This window comes from Impatiens glandulifera, chromosome 2 (assembly GCF_907164915.1).
Source record: "Impatiens glandulifera chromosome 2, dImpGla2.1, whole genome shotgun sequence".
Taxonomy (NCBI): domain Eukaryota; kingdom Viridiplantae; phylum Streptophyta; class Magnoliopsida; order Ericales; family Balsaminaceae; genus Impatiens; species Impatiens glandulifera.
The window spans coordinates 66,283,153-66,299,983 of record NC_061863.1 but is presented as its reverse complement, the minus strand read 5'-3'; the positions used below and the strand labels follow the sequence as shown (position 1 = coordinate 66,299,983).

At 32.5% G+C, this 16,831-nt stretch overlaps 4 protein-coding genes across 7 annotated transcripts; 2 read left to right on the top strand and 2 right to left on the bottom strand.

Annotated features, from left to right (window-relative positions):
- The first annotated feature begins 1,670 nt into the window (after positions 1-1,670).
- Positions 1,671-4,987, top strand: LOC124924063 (protein kinase and PP2C-like domain-containing protein). Its single transcript, XM_047464110.1, has 11 exons — positions 1,671-1,839; positions 1,928-2,045; positions 2,164-2,330; positions 2,425-2,492; positions 2,573-2,796; positions 2,880-2,931; positions 3,012-3,522; positions 3,961-4,030; positions 4,115-4,331; positions 4,408-4,512; positions 4,588-4,987. Exons 1-11 carry the CDS (start codon positions 1,725-1,727, stop codon positions 4,876-4,878), a joined length of 1,938 nt encoding a protein of 645 aa, XP_047320066.1. The 5' UTR covers positions 1,671-1,724; the 3' UTR covers positions 4,879-4,987.
- A 110-nt stretch (positions 4,988-5,097) lies between these two features.
- LOC124924064 lies at positions 5,098-8,770 on the bottom strand. 2 transcript variants are annotated; one of them, XM_047464111.1, is made up of 9 exons: positions 8,617-8,770; positions 7,954-8,076; positions 7,077-7,167; positions 6,918-6,977; positions 6,410-6,472; positions 6,073-6,267; positions 5,866-5,974; positions 5,443-5,657; positions 5,098-5,341 (listed from the first exon to the last, which is right to left on the bottom strand). In XM_047464111.1, exons 2-9 carry the CDS (start codon positions 8,067-8,069, stop codon positions 5,249-5,251), a joined length of 942 nt encoding a protein of 313 aa, XP_047320067.1. In that variant the 5' UTR covers positions 8,070-8,076; positions 8,617-8,770; the 3' UTR covers positions 5,098-5,248. The 2 variants fall into 2 exon arrangements, with proteins under 2 accessions (XP_047320067.1, XP_047320068.1); XM_047464112.1 differs by having other exon boundaries at positions 7,954-8,073; positions 8,617-8,762.
- Positions 8,771-9,738: 968 nt separating this feature from the next.
- LOC124925840 (RGS1-HXK1-interacting protein 1) lies at positions 9,739-13,192 on the bottom strand. Its single transcript, XM_047465953.1, has 8 exons — positions 12,911-13,192; positions 12,579-12,645; positions 12,346-12,423; positions 11,465-11,517; positions 10,823-10,959; positions 10,663-10,727; positions 10,321-10,379; positions 9,739-10,151 (listed from the first exon to the last, which is right to left on the bottom strand). Exons 1-8 carry the CDS (start codon positions 13,112-13,114, stop codon positions 10,059-10,061), a joined length of 756 nt encoding a protein of 251 aa, XP_047321909.1. The 5' UTR covers positions 13,115-13,192; the 3' UTR covers positions 9,739-10,058.
- Positions 13,193-14,588: 1,396 nt separating this feature from the next.
- LOC124926801 lies at positions 14,589-16,183 on the top strand. 3 transcript variants are annotated; one of them, XM_047467104.1, is made up of 6 exons: positions 14,589-14,866; positions 14,960-15,072; positions 15,163-15,356; positions 15,432-15,738; positions 15,834-15,941; positions 16,028-16,183. In XM_047467104.1, the coding sequence occupies exons 2-6, from the start codon at positions 14,977-14,979 to the stop codon at positions 16,058-16,060; spliced, it is 738 nt and encodes a 245-aa protein (XP_047323060.1). In that variant the 5' UTR covers positions 14,589-14,866; positions 14,960-14,976; the 3' UTR covers positions 16,061-16,183. The 3 variants fall into 3 exon arrangements, with proteins under 3 accessions (XP_047323060.1, XP_047323059.1, XP_047323058.1); XM_047467103.1 differs by lacking the exon at positions 16,028-16,183 and having other exon boundaries at positions 14,589-14,858; positions 15,834-16,015; XM_047467102.1 differs by lacking the exon at positions 16,028-16,183 and having other exon boundaries at positions 15,834-16,015.
- The last annotated feature ends 648 nt before the right edge of the window (positions 16,184-16,831 follow it).

The following is a 16,831-nucleotide window of genomic DNA, read 5'->3' as shown; positions in this document are numbered from 1 at the left end:
TTGACCTATCTTAAATTCAGGTTATTTGAATAATTTATAAGTTATTAAAAATAACAAAGTTCAGACACTTAATGTAATAATCGAGTTATTTAAATAGCTAGTCGGTTAAATTTATTTGTCTTGCAACAAAATAAGACAATGAGATATACGACAAAAGGAGATTAAACAACAGAATAAAAAAAATAATGTAATATTTAACAACCCTAAAATAAGTAAATAACATATGCAATAAAATAAATTATACGACAAAAAGAGATTATTACAATACAACTATCCTAAAATAAATTAATTATAGAAAATTGATACATAAGTAAATTATTGTTGTTTATGACACAAGAAGACTACCAGAAAAAAAAAAAAAGTAAATTATTGAATATATACAAAGAAAATTACAAGACAATAACCCTAAAAATAAACTAATAAGACAATTGCGACAAAAAAAATAAATTATCGTGTACGACAAAAAGAAACTATATATTTCTCACAAAATTTATATATTTCTACCAGGGGAACATGATATCATATTATAAGTGTCTAGTTAAAATATATTACGATTTCTTGTTAGTTAAAAGAGTTGGATGTCAATAATTATACTTCTTTCTTGCATATTTATAATTATTAAAAAAGATATAAATAATTGAAAGTTGATAGATGATTCTCAGTTAGAGCAATACCTGGAAGTTAATTCTTTGTCACGGATTTGATGTATCATTATAATTTTGACTTATTGACATCATATGAATAATTGGTTACAAGTTTAATATCCCGCCAAGCCATGATTTGAGGCTTATTCTAGGTCAGTTTTTTCTTTCTTTTTTTGGATTTTGTAATTTATTTGTTATATTAGTCTAATATTAATATAATAACATAATTATTAATTTTAGAATATTATATGTTTTATATATGAATCTGGTATACTTTTTTATAATATTTATTTTTTAACTATAAATTATTTATTTTATAAGTTAAATAATTTATAATATTAAAAAAAAAATGGATGCACTTAAAATTTAACTTTACATACACAATAAATTTTGATTTTTTAATTGAGATCAATATAAATAAATAAATAAATATATATATATATATATATATATATTAACAATTTTATGTTGAAAGTTTTAATTAATTTATCTATAACATATTAATTAACCTGTCATCACTTATAAATCAATTATATATACTTCTACATGAATTATTACATTGTTGAATAATTATTTTTCTTATGGTCAGGTTAATTATATAAAATTCTATTAATTTATAATATTAATATTTTTAACGTTATTTTTGAATAATTAATAATTTTAATTTTTTATTAGATTTTTTTTTTAAAAATAATTGAAGTTTGTACTTATTTATATTGTTTGAATAAAATGTATAAACAATTTCTTAATTTTTGTTCTTAAGTATTTTTTATAACAAAATTAATGTTTATTATATTCAAATATTTCAGAAATTATCACTCCCTACATTAAAATGATATAATGTTAAATTAAAAAAAATATTATATAAACATGAAAATAAAATATATAAAATTTGTATTTGTAAAAAGAATAGAAGCAATATATAATTTGAAGAATACATAACATCTAAAATTATTGTGTATTTTGTAGCATACTGACCTCACCTGGTTACAGGCAGGCTGAAGTTTCCTTCTTTTTTCTTCTTCTTTGGTTGTTTGGTATCACTTCCATTTTCAGTTTTCTACACAGAGAGAAAAGGAGATGGGGATGACGATCGTGGAGCCAAATACCTGCATTCGAGGCTGCTGCCGGAGTGAATCAATTCCTCTGCATCTACCCCCATCTGCTTATTCTATCTCATCTCCAATTGCTCGAGGTATATATATAATATATATATGTTTCCTCTCCCATCGATCATCCCTGCTCCAACTTATTCCCCCCCATATCTTCTTTTCAATTTACAGGAGCAGAGAGCGTCGTCTACGCCGGCACTTTGGACGGTAAGAAGGTTGCTGTTAAAAAACCAATCTTGTCTACCTCAGAAGACATAGATAAGTTCCACAAAGAATTGCAGATGCTATGGTCAGTCAGAATCTCTCTCTCTCTCTCTCCCGTTTTCCAAATGACCCATTTAAACAAAATTGATCTATTGTATTGGTTAAACACACACACACACATATTTTGTATTCATATGAAGCAGCAAGCTAGAGCATAGAGGATTAGCCACATTGATCGCCGCACATGCCAAACCACCAAATTACATGTATTTCTTTCAATTGTATGAATCCGGCAATCTGGCTGATAAACTTCATGTTGAAGAATGGACTCCAACTGTACCTCAGGTGCTTACCATGGCAATCCACTTAGGTATTACATTTACCTTTACCTTTACATTTACACTTAGGATAGTTAATTATTCTTACAAACTGGTTTCTTCTCTCTATTGCTCCTCCTTCTACAGGAAGAACAATTCAATACCTACATAACAATGGGATTTTGCATAGAGATGTGAAACCAGCAAATATTCTTGCAAGTATCATTCTCCATTTGTTGGTTTGTCAGTTCAATTGAGTTGTTATTATTAATTAGCTCACACATTTTGTATGCAGCTTGACAAACTCCTCCATCCTTACCTGACAGACTTTGGTCTGGCTGAGTATAAGACAGGAATTAAAGAAGTTTCTGTTGATAACTGGAAATCGATTGGCAAACCTACGGGTGGTTTCCATAAAAAGAATATGGTGGGCACTCTTATTTATATGGCTCCTGAAGTATTAAAGAAACAAGTACACACTGAAAAGTCCGATGTATACAGCTTTGGTATCACAATCAAGTAAATAAAGAGATCCTCGATCCTTTTGTGGATTATCTCGTCTTTTTATCTTATTCTAATAGCGTTATCTCAATGATAAACAGTGAGTTGCTTACTGGTGTTGTCCCATATACTAATCTCCGAGCTGAAGCGCAGGTTTGTTTTTTGTGTTTTATCCTCTGTGTAGATTTTCCTTAGCATGTAATCTGACTCATCCTTAATTTCTCGTGCCTCAGGCTCATACTGTGCTTGAAATGAATTACACCGAGCAGCAACTGACAGGAGCTGTTGCTTCTGAAGGACTACGCCCTTTACTTGCTGAACTTAACTCAAATGTTCCTGCAACTTTGTTGTCATTGATAGAGAGGTGTTGGGATCCAAAGCCCCAAACTAGACCTTCTTTTGATGTCATAGTTAGTGAACTTGACCAGATTATAAACGGATTGGAAGAAGAGGGGGAATTTTATGAATCTTCTAGTTTGGCAGATTGCAACAGCACTAACAGTCTTGTTTATGAAGAAAGTGTTAATTGGTTGAGTCTGGGTGAAGAAATCTTCCAGAGGTCTCAACTTGAAGAAGATGGAAATTGGGTTAATCATCCAGTAAGTGAATCACCTTTGGCATACCGTCCAGTTTTGTCTTGGGGATCCTTTGCCACTTGTGGTAGAAGGGAGACAATGGAGGATACCCACTTTCTAATGCCCCAAGTGGATGTTCAAGTATTTGGAATCTTTGATGGTCATCGAGGTACATACATTATATTGAATTGTTGATGATCATTCTTAGACATCACTATGGCTTCATATTATGATTTTTTTTCCTGAAAAGGTTGTCACAGTCATATTAGTTCAAGATTCTTACCATTTAAGCTATCCTGAGTTGGTTGCTTCAAATTATTAATTAAAACTTTAACTGTCAATACCATTACCAGAAAGAATCTTTTTGGGTTTATCAAGATTTTGAATTGACATATTCAAGTCTTGACAAACTCAAAGAAGAGGTTGAGGTATGAAGTTTGATTCCCATTTTGATTGAAGTGGAAGTGGGGGTCATGGAAGTGGGATGTTGTGCTAGCCGTCCTCTGGAAACTTAAAAAAAAAATAAGAAATCTGAACTGATTTGTTCATGTGGTCTCGGGTTATTTGATCTTTTCCAGATAATGCATGTAACAAAAAGTACTTTCAGGTGCTGCAGCGGCAGAGTTTTCTGTTCGAGCTATACCAAAATTTATTTCGACCTTTTGTCAAAAGAAAAGGTTGTCTTCTCAAGATACATATGTGAGTGTTGTTGTCTTTATGAGAAAGTTTTCTTACTTAAATTGTTTTTGGATAATATGCAGACCATCTGATGCATTAGTGGAAGCGTTCATCCAAACAGACTCTGAGTTCAGGAATGAACTAGAGGTGCGTCGCCGGTCCAAGGGAGTTCAGAAAGACTGGCATCCGGGATGCACAGCCATTGTTGCACTGATTGTTGGAAACAAGCTTTTTGTTGCCAATGCGGGTGACTGCAGAGCAATTTTATCTCGCTCTGGCTGTCCATATCCTCTAAGTAAGGTACATAAATAGGAAGTTTCCATTATTAGCTCATCAATAAAAACTTGAGAATCATAATTTTGACTTTATGACATAGGATCATTTGGCAAGTTGTGATGAGGAGAGAAATCGAGTTATCTTGGCTGGTGAAGATGTGAAATGGCAAGTTGATACGTGGAGGGTTGGTTTGGCTGCTCTTCAGGTTCTTTCTCCTTATTCTCGAATTTGAAATTCTATATCACGAATGAATGACCATATTCTGCTTTTACTGCTCTAGGTTACTCGTTCGATTGGCGATGATGATCTAAAACCGGCTGTAACAGCTGAACCAGAAGTAACTGAGACGACGATATCTGAGAATGATGAATACCTGGTAATGGCTAGCGACGGCCTTTGGGATGTGATGAGCGGTGAAGACATTGTGAGCATAATCAAGGACACCGTTAAAGAACCTGGGATGTGCTCAAAAAGATTAGCAACTGAAGCTGCTGAACGCGGAAGCAAAGATAATATTACAGTTATTGTTGTTTTCCTGCGACCTGTATCAACCGCTGAAAGAATTTACTAGGGTTTGAGAAGATTTAAATTGAATTTAGTATGATCTTTAAATGAAATGTGAACTCTGTCTTTATAAGATATTGGATTGAGTAATATATTGATTGATTTATAAGTTGAAATGAAATATGAAAGCTGCCATTGTGTAGAAAAATATCAAGCACAAGAAATTTATATTGGAAGCCAGCTTTAAGGTTTGTTTACCCTTTCGGGTAATAAAAATGAGCAGGAATTCTCAAATGAATAAACAAACTTTAATAAATAAGTGTTACATTGTAATTTCAAATTAACGGATGATACACATTTGAGTTTATTTATGTCTCGGAAACAGACATTCTTGTAATGACAAAAAAGGATCGCCGTTCGCCCAAGAATAAATCAAGTCAAGATTCTTGAGGTGCTTCAAACCTAGTTGGAGTGTCGATGCCCATCAAGCAGCAAAGACCCGATATCAAAATTATGATCAGAACAATTGCCTAATAAGAAGAAGAGACAATTGGACACAAAACAATATCATTAGATCTGAATTAAAAAAAATGTTCTTTTATGGTCAAGAAAGAAACAGATGGATACTTACAACTAGAAGACCCGAGAGAAGTGAGGATTTGATCTGACAAACTTCATCACAGAAGACTTCAGATTTGTCTGATAGATTTCCAGTCCTCTCTGCAAGAAATCTTCCCAGAGAAGGTAAAGGACGTGGAACTGGCCTAGATGGGTCCGAAACATAAAGAACTGTGTATCTTGCTCCCGATAGTTTCACAGAATTGAGAAGCCCGGTTAACATTTGACCTGCACGTTATACACACTAGTCATTTGTGCCAATTCACTTAATAATGGCTCTATTTTGAAACACTTTTGTTTGTGTTTTTGAATCCAAACTGTATAATTAATTTAATCTTTGCGAAACAAAGTTCATATACACTTTTGTTTGTTTTTTAATCCAAATGTGATCTCGCCTGGATGGGCAAAAATGATGTTTGCTAAATGAACCCAATACCTTGTTGTGAATGATCATGATACAGGTCAGAATCGGAAGCTCCCTGGCAAGCCACTACCAAGTCTGCTTGTTCATTTTGTTTCTTTTCCTTTCTTGAAACAAGATAGTCCTGCTCGAGTTTATGGACGGACAGGAGGAAGAGTGATCTTTCAGTTTCCGCCATAGTTAAAAGTTGCAAAGGTCATTAAAAAAAATGTCTAGACTTACATCAAAAGAGACAAGTTTTTCAAAATTTTCACCCTCCAAAGAGCAGGAATCCAGGAAAACAACTTTGTTTGGTTCGGAAGGACTACCACAACTCTCTGCAATCTCTGAAACTAGAGATTTCTCCATAGCAAATTCCTCATTTGAAGCAGAAACATATGGGAAAGCAATGGAAAAGTTGGCACTCATAAAAGAATCCTGCCATTTACATGAAATTCTAAACTTATTTCGAGAACAGTTACAAAAAATATACATCTCTTTTATAAACCAAATGTAACACAAGCCGTTTGCATTAAATCTTAATTGATATCAAAAGTCAGATTCCTTCTAGGAAATTTACCTTGAGAAAATCGACTTGGGCAGCACCCCCAAGGGTAGGCCTTGAAATATCCAGAGATTTCAACTACAAGGGGAGAGAATGAGATGTCCATAAGATAAGTAGAACAACAAAAGGTGAAAAATAACCAATTATAGAGTCAAACAAACACCTTCAATCTCATTTTTCATAGTGATACGTATCAAATCAGAAATTATGGCTAGGGATTGTAGGAGTAGATAAAGAGTAATAGAGAAAAAAGAGGTGAATAGCCATAACTGACTCAATTTTACATCCTAACATTCCGTTACAATCTCATAGCTATGTATATCAATTCTCTGCAACTATTTACTATTATGTTATTTACAGTAATGGCCGTGAACTACCTTACTTATTTGCATTTCCAGTACATAGAAAACTATTATTAATATATGAAGGTGTTTATCCCCTTAACTCATACATGCTGCATGAAGAAAGCATCAGATGAAAATGAAAGCATTAATACAATGTATGGTAGGTTGAAAAGTAATACCTCTCTTCCAACAATGAGAAGTGCAACATCCATAGGCTGCTGTCTTTCCATATGAGAACACTAAAGGAATATAAACCAACAAAAGATTACATTGGTATTATCATAAAAGGCTCTACATAAAGCTAGAAAAAATGGGATGACAATGAGAAACAAACTAACCAGAAAGTTTGACCACTCTCCTTCAAACAAAACAGACTTGACCAAATCCTTCAGAGACAGAGTTTGATAATTTACTGCTTCCTTTACTATGCTGTTACAAGTCATATTACACACAGTTTCAAAATAACACCAATACTCGCCTAAAGCTTTATCCTTTAAAATCAGTAAATACCAATCTCTATACTAAGCAACGTTCTCATGCATGCGTTGTAGCTGAATTACATGGATATCGTGTATATAGAATGAACATTAAGCAGAGATCCATTAATAGAACCACTAAACTCTTAAAGGCGTTCTCAAAAAAAAAAAACTCTTAAAGGCACCAAAACCTTTTTAATTAAAATTTTCTCAAAATAATTGTCATGTCCTTAACATCCATATGTTTAGGAAAGTTGCATACACACAACAATCGAAAGAAACATAAATATGAAGGAGGAAGAAGAAGGAAGAAATAAAAAATAAAAAGACTTCATATGTTAGGTCTGATAACCTCCAATGATGGATGCTTCTAAACAAATTAGTGCAACAAAAGATAAAAACCAAAGCAACATCACACTTAAGGAATTCCTCACAAGGCAACTATGAGTAAAGAGCCTTAACCCTATTTTTTAAATCCACATGAAGAGCAAGGCAGGTACAGTGTGAAAGCAGTAGTTATAACTTGATTCAGATCACTAATGAAAACATACATATCAAAACATGAGGTTCTTGTAAGAGGTATCGTATCATGCATTGGCCATTTGATAATTCAGATGTATTAAGTTAGAAGCATGTAGCAACTAATTAGGCATTTTCTGTCAGACTTTTTTTATTGAACATAGGCAAATAACCACAGCTAGTAAGCTAATAAAAAGTTCAAGAGCAATCCTTCACATACCTATCCTGATGAGATGACCATAGAAATGCAGGGAAAGTATCAGGATGCATCATCCCTGAAGGAACTTGAGAAGCAATAAGAAAAAACATTACCAATACCACCGCAGCTTTCTCCATCTTTCTTCTGTTCAGAAAAAATCTATTTTAGCAAATACTCAAGCAAGAGTGACTGTGGTGTTTGAGGTTAACCAATAAATAACTAACAAAATAAACCAATATGAGAAAATGCTACATGAATTTATTTGTTAATGAATACACACCAAACCTGTAGCACAATTTGTCAGCATTAAAATCATCTTATTCACATTCAACTCTACTAATAATCTGAGTTCATCATTCTCCTATTTCAGCACCCAGTTTACTAAACAGGTGCAAAGGTCAAATCTTTGCTACTACCCACCAAAGTCTAGGATTAATTTCAATGACCCAGAACTAATCCCAACAGGAATATTACAGATCTTAATTAAAGCGAGCACAATAAGCAAACACGTCGATCATCCAAATAACTGGGAAAAGAAAATAGAATCCAACCCAAAGCGTAACAATTTAAAATCTAAACGAAAGTTTCTCCCACCGATCCCAGAAAGCGATCCATCAAAAAGAAGCAATCAAGTGATATAAATCGACGGCGTAAAGAGAGAGTAATATAGAAAGAGAGAGGAACCTGGTAAAGGAAATCCGAAAGCAGATAGAATTGGTGTATTCAGATCGGAAAAGGAAATCAATCCAAATTCTGTGCACCTCTCTTCTCCTGGAACGACCCTACGGTGTCCGATCTTTCTTTCTTTCTCGTGGAGCTTCCTTCGTCTAGCGATGATTGATTTAATAACCAACAAAATATTTACTGTTGATTATATCCCACAATCAATAAATAACCTTTTTACTTTTCCTGATTATAAACAAATTATTTTAAATTAAATACAATTTGTTTTAATTTAAATGTCAATCTTTTTCTTTTCATAAAAGTTTAAATATGATTTTATAGATAATATTACAGATTTAGAAAAAATAAAATAAAAACCAGTATGTGAAGTAAATACATGTTTCATTCTTTACTAACCTAATTCTACATATGAAATTAATTATTTATATGGATAAAAACGAAATTATTAAAATATATATTTATATGATTATAATATTAATATTCTTTTTATCTTATAAGAGTGAGATTTTTTTTCAATGCCTTCCAATAATAAATAAAACAAATTAATATAAGATATTAGTAGTTGTCATACATACATAATTATCTAATAAATTAATTTAGTCAGTTTCTATATTTTATAAAATTTAGTGCTTATTTTAAATTATATTTTTTTAGATATTAGTTATTTATTATTATGATTGTATATAATTAAATATTAAATTAAGTTTAGTAATAATAATAAATAAATAAATAAATAAATAAATATTAAAAAAGTTATAATTATAAAATCAATTAAAAACGAGTTCTTTTACTTTTTTATTTTGAATGAGTAATAATTTCTTTTTTAATTTATAAATAAAATTCTATTTTATATTTATATATATATAATTAAATATAAAATAAATTTAAATAAAAATAATAAATAATAAACACTGTAAAATTATAATTACAAAATCAATTAAATCCAGTTCTTTTCTTTTGAATGAATAATAATTTTTTTTGTTAATTTATAAATATAAATTTATTTTATTTCTGTAAATTGTAAAAATGAGAATCATACTCCAAAATCTGAATTTATTTTATGAGTAAAAATTGATTTAAACACAGAAAAATGGGCAAAACATATGAAATAAAGGAGACAGATAAAAATAAGTGACATGGCCATACAAAACTTGAAGAAGTATATGTGTTGTTATGTGCTGCACATTACAATTTTATTTGAAATAAAATGTTGCATTCTGACTTTATCAATGGGCATCACCATTTTTTCTTTTTAAAATAAAACAAGGTACTACTACTATTTGACATTAAAATGAAGGATGATAACATGTCCCCAACCCCCTTCAGACTTCAGAAACCAACCTTATGTTGACGACAAAAACATACATTGAGCATACAAATTAATATACTCTCATAACAATGGGTCAATCAATAAATCATATCGGGTTTATCCTCTCGGGAGATTAAACAGCAGGTGTACCCAATTCAGAAATTTTCAATAGCAATTTGTTCGCACCAATCCTTTGTTGCCTGACTAGTGAAGCCATAGAAGCAACCTGAACATTGGAGTAAATGTGGTCATAATTTATAACATGGTGGTATTACAATAATTCGATTAATGGCCTAGGCAGATTCTTGTAGACATGCATATAATGAAAATTTACACAGATAGACAAAGAGGGTACTCTGATATATTATTAGCAGTAAATAACAGATATGTCTAACCTCAGCTCGAAGTTTGATAGCCTCCCGACCAGGGATTTCTCTTAAACCATCCATCAATTCTACCAAAAAACAATATTAATCAGTCAAATTAGCCTATTTGGAAACTAACTAGTATTTTGTCATAATCTGGATCATGATTGATCATGATCCATATTATAGTGTGATTTTTGTTGTTTTATTTGGTATGCAAATTATTTTCATTGGTAAAGATGTTATTTTTTACTTGATCATCAGCATATTGTTCTTTGGGTCATGACCACACACATCTCAAACTCTCATTCCATTGGAATACCTCCATTTAAATCAACTTAATAGATGCATTTGGTTTGAAAATAAACATACCAGAGGCTTGAGCTTCAGTCTTGTATAGAGACTTCGCAAGACGTTGGATCTGAGATCCAGCATTCCTACGCATCATCGTAGTCAGGCAAACAATCAAATACAATGTTTTGAAGAAACAGCCACAAATATTTAAGATTTAGTTAGGGTACTCTCTAGTTACCTCAGCTCAGAACAGCCTTGTCTCATATCCTTTTCAGCAAGAGCAGCTCTCTCTATTAGTTTTTTACTCTCCATCTTCATCAAGTCAACCGACAGATTTAACTCTTTCACATTCTTCTCTGCTCTAACGAACTTTGCCTGCAAGTGTACTTGCAGTCAATCCAAAAGAACAGGGGAATTAAATGAATCAATATATAAAACCATGGTGTTTATGAAAAGTTATGATATACTTTTTTAATAAAGAACAATAATGTGTTCTAAAAAGAATGCCGAAGTAAACAACCACAGAGAGAAATGTTATTAAAACTTTTATCAACTAACATATAGATTACTACTAATAAAATGTGAGATAGTGCTAGAGTAATATATTGAGTTCAAATATTTATTCCATTAATATTGTAGTTCTATTATATAACCATGGATAAGTAGTTTCTACCACTTTATTACTTACGAGATAATCTATTGAAAATCTTCATAACTATGGATAAGTATGTTTTGGGGAAAATCAATAGAAAAAATAATAAATTTTATATAATAATCACATTAGGTTTAATCAAATTATTTAACTATAAAACTTTTGCAGTGATAAATATGCAGTATGCTATTTAGTTGCAGTGATAAATAACATTGATGCTATGATTACCTCCTCACTTTGAAACCGTCCTAATGTATGACGATATAAAAACCTCCTTGATCCTACAGATAAAGGAAGAGTAAAACATTACAGTGCATTATGCAGAATAGTATCATATGTTCCAACAGAAGGCTGATAATTAGATGGGCTACAGATTGGAAACTCTCATGAAAATGTACTGTTTCTGAGGGCCAAATTTCATGGCAGCACTCAGGTACATCTTCTAGAATCAGAAGCATCAGTGACAAGAGCATTGAACGAATCAATAAGTGATGAAGTTGTCATAAGATCCCAGTAACATGATGAATAAATTGATTTGATTGATCTAAAATGGTTGCTTTATTATAGCAAAATCTATTCAAAAACTACAAATAAATGGCATTTCATTTTCTAAACCTATTACTTAACACTCTTTTAAATAGAAGCTTTTTCAGATAAAAAATAAAATTATTTTTATCACTCTATTCAATGCAGCTTGAAAAGGGCCTTTCCCGTGACCTAGCATCATAAAGATAAGAACATGGATAAATACCCATCCCAGAGTATTGAGATCTTACAGAGTGTTACTAAAATAAGAAGCTGTGCTAAATCAAGTACCAAACTTGTCTTCTTAAGGAACTTTCAGTATTATAAAAAGGAAAATATCCTGCAGGTCCTGAGCCTTGGAGTGACATCTTCAGCCTTGTCTTCTTCACAAAAATCCTTTTTGTTACAACCCAAAAGGAAAAGCAAGGAGACAAAGATGAACTTCTAAGGAAACTAGGTCAATGAAACAAAAATCATCTCACTTAGGCATCAATAGAAACACCACTCAAAACATCAAATAACACCATAATTGAGCATATAATCTTCAAACATAGTGATTAGTAATAAAAACTATGAACTCATACCTCGCAAAAGGAAGATACTAGCTGCCCCAACTGCAACCCCAGTTGCAAGTGGATTCTCTTTTGCAGTAATCAACTCATCTATTATGCCAAAAAAAATCAACATTCTCTACATCAGTAAATTGAAATTAGAAGACCAAGAACTTTTTAACTTCATTTTCTATATAATTAGAAAATCTAACAGAGATCTACAGCAGGACCGTATATGGTTCAAATTACATGATTTAGAAATTCACCTTTGACTGTTTTGAAAAATGCATCTTCATATTCCCTATAATGGGATCTAAGCTCTGGTATCCAATCCTGCACCACGAGGGAGATGAATAAATTCATCTTTGCTTTACTTTTGTGATAAAAATTTGAATAGCAATCAAACCATTAGGTAAATGTCTAAGTTAAATAACACTCTCTGCGTACAGTCACATTGGTAATTGGCATGAAAAATGATCCCATTTTCTATGATTAGAACCATATAACCGATTCAATGAGCTTTCATCACAATCCGGTGACCACATGACAGGATAAGCACATGGAAAGCATAGAAAACGAGAGAGACGGAGAGGAGTACTTGGAGGGAACGAAGATGAGTGGATGAGTTATCTCGGAAAGTTCGAGCAGAGCGAACGGCCGTGTCAGTGGACTCCTGTACAGTTCGCGGCAGATCCTCGGAGACATATGAGTACCATGATGATGCTGATGAATTGGCCGCCGTCTCGTGCAGCTGCGATGGTTCTCCTTCAAGATTCGGAGAATCAGATGCTTCCTCTCCCATCTATTGTTGGTTTTCTTGATCTCTATCGCCTTCTCCTTTTTCCCCCTGTATGTACCTGCTAATGTCTTTTTCCTCTCGCCGCTAGGTATGCACAACCAATTTACTTACCAAAGCCCAAAATTTTGAGAAGAATAAATCGTTTTAATAATGATTATTTACCATTTTTAAATGATCGAATTGTTGTCAAATGGTGATTTAACTTTTATTTATTTATTTACAATTTATAAAAAAATAATATCACTAATTTAACTATCAAATTCGTGAAGAAAGGTTTTGATTAAGAAGAGGTTGAATCGACAACTCATCTACTTTTGTATTGTCGCGGGTGACTAATAATAATTGAAGTCTTTTGTGAAGTATTACTGAGATTTATTGAGTTTTATTGAGTGATGTCCGAGTTTTAGGTAGTTGTTGGGATGTTTGGATTGATGCGGCTGATATGTGCCTACTTATTTGGATTATCATCCTAATTATTCTTTTGTGAACTATCTGATTTGAGAGAAATCGTCGAACTTTTAATTATCATAGTCGTCTAATGCGTACCATTCATAGTACTATTATTATTATTTTTTAGATTCGTTCAGGAAAACCAGTAGAGTCTCTTGGGAAGTTAATCGTCTTCTCGAAGATTTACGAGCTCGGTAACTTTTTAAATATTTTTTTTTTCGTGTCATGATTTTTTTATGCTTAAACAATTTTTTTCATTTTTAATATATGTGAACTTTTTTTATATATAAAAAAAGGTTTTGACTACCGATTTCACTTAAATTGTGTTTGACATCATTAAAACAAAACGGGAGGGGCAAATGGGTTGGCAATACCCTCGGATATGGTACAATTAATCAATGTCACTAATTTAATTATCTAAACAGAAGGTTTTGACTATTGATTTCATGGAAATTGTGTTTGAAAACGTTAAACAAAACGCAAAACGGGAGGGAAGTGGATGGGGTTGGGGATCCATCACGATCAAATGTGGAACGGTTATAGTCGGTCTACTAATCGGCTTGTGGTGTGAATCAGTGTCGATTGGGACAGAGGCTAAAGCTCGGACTTTTGTTACGCTCGTGGAGACGTTTTCGTTCCAATCGATTTTACAGCATGAGCCTTTTGGCGTGCTTAACATCTTCACGCTTCAAACATTGACTTATGAACTCCCATTAGACCTGTCTTGAAACACGAAACATGAATAATTGATGTGTGTAAGTTAACGAGTAACTCGTACTCATCTTGTTTAACTTTAACCCTAATGAGTCCTAAATTTTGAAATGCAAAAAAAATATTGAAATCCCAATAAAAAAATTCAAATTTATAATTCTATATTTTATTTTTTTATTATTTTAGAGGAAAATTAATTGCAGCTAACCAATTTTAACTTAAACCTATTTGATAAAAAAATGCCAAAAAGTAAAGGTAAAAAAATAAAAGGAAGTGGTCAATTTAAACAAGGGCACCCGAGAAAAAGAAGGGTACATGGGATCATCATCAATCTTGTTCTTGTTCTTGTTTTTCCTCTTGAACTATCTGTTGGGCTCACTATAGATTTAAGAAGAAAAGGAAAGAAATTTCAAGAAAAAGATCTCTTCTTTGTCTCCATCTCTGTTTCTTTCTTCCTTCACAGCTCAGACTGCGATCACGCCCAGGTAAAAACCATCAGTGTCAATATGTGCTACGTATGACAGAATCTCGGGGCAATAAGCATCAGCAGCAAATCCCGCTTCATTTCAAACCTTCCGTTCTGATGGTATCAATGTAAAAGTTTTTCTCTTTCCCTTTACCCGCCTTCATATTTGTACGTATCTTGCTAATCTTAGATTTTCTTCTACCGGTTTGCGATCTGGCCAGTCCATTCGATCTTGTATATGATGCTTTGTTCTGATTTGAGAAGTCGTATACAGTCTTGGCTTCGTGATTATGATAGGATTCAATCCCTTGCCGTGATTCTCATTTACATTCAAGTATGCATCTCTTTCTCTTATCTTATAAGAATATAATATCGTTTCCTTATATGTCCTCTCTGATTACTGTGTGGATAATTCAACTTTTAGATTGGTTGTGCATTGGTTGGATCTGTTGGAGCATTGTATAACGGAGTTGCGTTGATCAATTTAGCAATTGGACTATTTGCACTTGTTGCAATTGAAAGTAGCAGTCAAACCCTATGCAGAACCTATGCTGTTCTTCTGTTCTTCTCAATCATACTCGATGTAGTCTGGTTCACGCTCTTTGCTCATGACATTTGGTAAGTTTGCTATGTTCTGCTTGTAAGGTGTCTCTGATTGGATTGTGAAGTTTGTTTGTATGCTTGAGTTTGCAGGAACATATCTTCTGAAATTTATGGGGTCCTTGCTGTATTTTCAGTGAAGCTGACCTTATTGATGCAGATTATTGGATTGTTTGTTAGGCTGTCTTCATCATTTTTATGGGTTCAAGTGTATAGATTGGGTGTTTCTAGTGTAGATCGAGCTGATGGTGAATTTGATGTTCGAAATAGTTTTCTTAGTCCTGCAACCCCTGTTATAGGTAGACATACATCTGGTTCAGATGATGCTCTAGGAGGGTCTGTCTACGATCCAGCTTATTATTCTTCCCTCTTTGAAGATGTTAATAATTCATCAGTGGTGGTATGCATACTATGTTTTATTCTTAAACTTACATTATTCTTAAAATTTGGTATAAAAATAATGGTTAGTTATGTTCTTCCTCCTCTGGTCTTTAGAGTGGCACAAATGGCTTAAATGAAGGACTGTCGGTTGTGGTCTCTAGTGGTGATGGAGGTTCTCAGAGGAAGCCACCTTTGGGCAAATCTCCTCTTGGTAGTAGTGAGGTAAGTAATTATAGCATTAGATCGAGCACATTTCATTCGGGTTTGCTTCTAACATAATCTTTTTTGTTTTTCTATGTTTGTTTCAGGAGAATGTGTTTGACAAGTTTCAGAGTGTTTGATGAGATTATTAGAATTTTGCCCTCATTTTGTAGTTGTATTTGTTGAAGATTCATTCTTAGTGTTGGTTGTACTAAACTTGGCCAATTATTTCAGAAATTTCAATGAAAGCCAGCCTTTGTACACCTTAACTTTCACTACATCTTTTGTTTTTTCGCAAACATTAGGGTTTGCTAGGGTTTGAAGAATAATGGAAGATGAGAAACCGAGAAAAATGGGACCACAAGATTTTTCAAAGTGACAAGAAAGGGCAAACTAAAGAAAATGCTAATGAATTCAAATAAAACAAAGTTGTTGTTGGGGGCAAATCTGTTACTTAAAAATGAATTTTCAAATGAGGAATTGAAGTTGAAATTTTTTTTTTTTTTTTAATTTAAAGTTTTAGACTGACACTCATAGCATCTCCTTTCAACTTAATAATTTTGTTTTATGGTTGCTTCTTTCTTTTTTAAGTGATAAATTAATTGTAATGATGTCTTTGTCAACAATTTTAATAAAAAAGATTAAAATTTTCTTATAAAAGATTACCCTTTTCTCATCTTAATTAGGTAAATATTGAATATTAATCATATTTATCGTGTCATTCATCCCACTAATATAGACTTGGCCCATTGACATCTTGTAGCCCTAAATATTGTCTATGTATATATATAATAATTGAGAAATGTTTTAAGATTACTTCTATCAATATACATTAGGCAATTTTAAATAAAAATAATTACAACTCAAAATCAGTCGTGAAGTCTTCTTTCTTTTTTAAGGATTGGAGCATC

What these genes read in the sequence shown, in the direction of transcription:
- LOC124925840 (XM_047465953.1), bottom strand. Translation starts at nt 13,114, where the DNA reads ATGGGAGAGGAAGCATCTGATTCTCCGAATCTTGAAGGAGAACCATCG. An exon ending in CTCATCTTCGTTCCCTCCAA is followed by an intron (nt 12,646 to 12,910) that starts GTACTCCTCTCC and finishes CTCGTGGTGCAG; the next exon opens with GATTGGATACCAGAGCTTAG. An exon ending in CAAGGCTGTTCTGAGCTGAG is followed by an intron (nt 10,728 to 10,822) that starts GTAACTAGAGAG and finishes GATGATGCGTAG; the next exon opens with GAATGCTGGATCTCAGATCC.
- LOC124926801 (XM_047467103.1), top strand. Translation starts at nt 14,977, where the DNA reads ATGATGCTTTGTTCTGATTTGAGAAGTCGTATACAGTCTTGGCTTCGT. An exon ending in TGATTCTCATTTACATTCAA is followed by an intron (nt 15,073 to 15,162) that starts GTATGCATCTCT and finishes TTCAACTTTTAG; the next exon opens with ATTGGTTGTGCATTGGTTGG. An exon ending in TTAATAATTCATCAGTGGTG is followed by an intron (nt 15,739 to 15,833) that starts GTATGCATACTA and finishes TCTGGTCTTTAG; the next exon opens with AGTGGCACAAATGGCTTAAA.
- LOC124924064 (XM_047464111.1), bottom strand. Translation starts at nt 8,069, where the DNA reads ATGGAGAAAGCTGCGGTGGTATTGGTAATGTTTTTTCTTATTGCTTCT. An exon ending in TTCTCATTGTTGGAAGAGAG is followed by an intron (nt 6,473 to 6,917) that starts GTATTACTTTTC and finishes CTCCCCTTGTAG; the next exon opens with TTGAAATCTCTGGATATTTC. An exon ending in TTCTCTCGGGTCTTCTAGTT is followed by an intron (nt 5,342 to 5,442) that starts GTAAGTATCCAT and finishes TCTTCTTATTAG; the next exon opens with GCAATTGTTCTGATCATAAT.
- LOC124924063 (XM_047464110.1), top strand. Translation starts at nt 1,725, where the DNA reads ATGGGGATGACGATCGTGGAGCCAAATACCTGCATTCGAGGCTGCTGC. An exon ending in GTCCATATCCTCTAAGTAAG is followed by an intron (nt 4,332 to 4,407) that starts GTACATAAATAG and finishes TTTATGACATAG; the next exon opens with GATCATTTGGCAAGTTGTGA. An exon ending in TTGGTTTGGCTGCTCTTCAG is followed by an intron (nt 4,513 to 4,587) that starts GTTCTTTCTCCT and finishes TTACTGCTCTAG; the next exon opens with GTTACTCGTTCGATTGGCGA.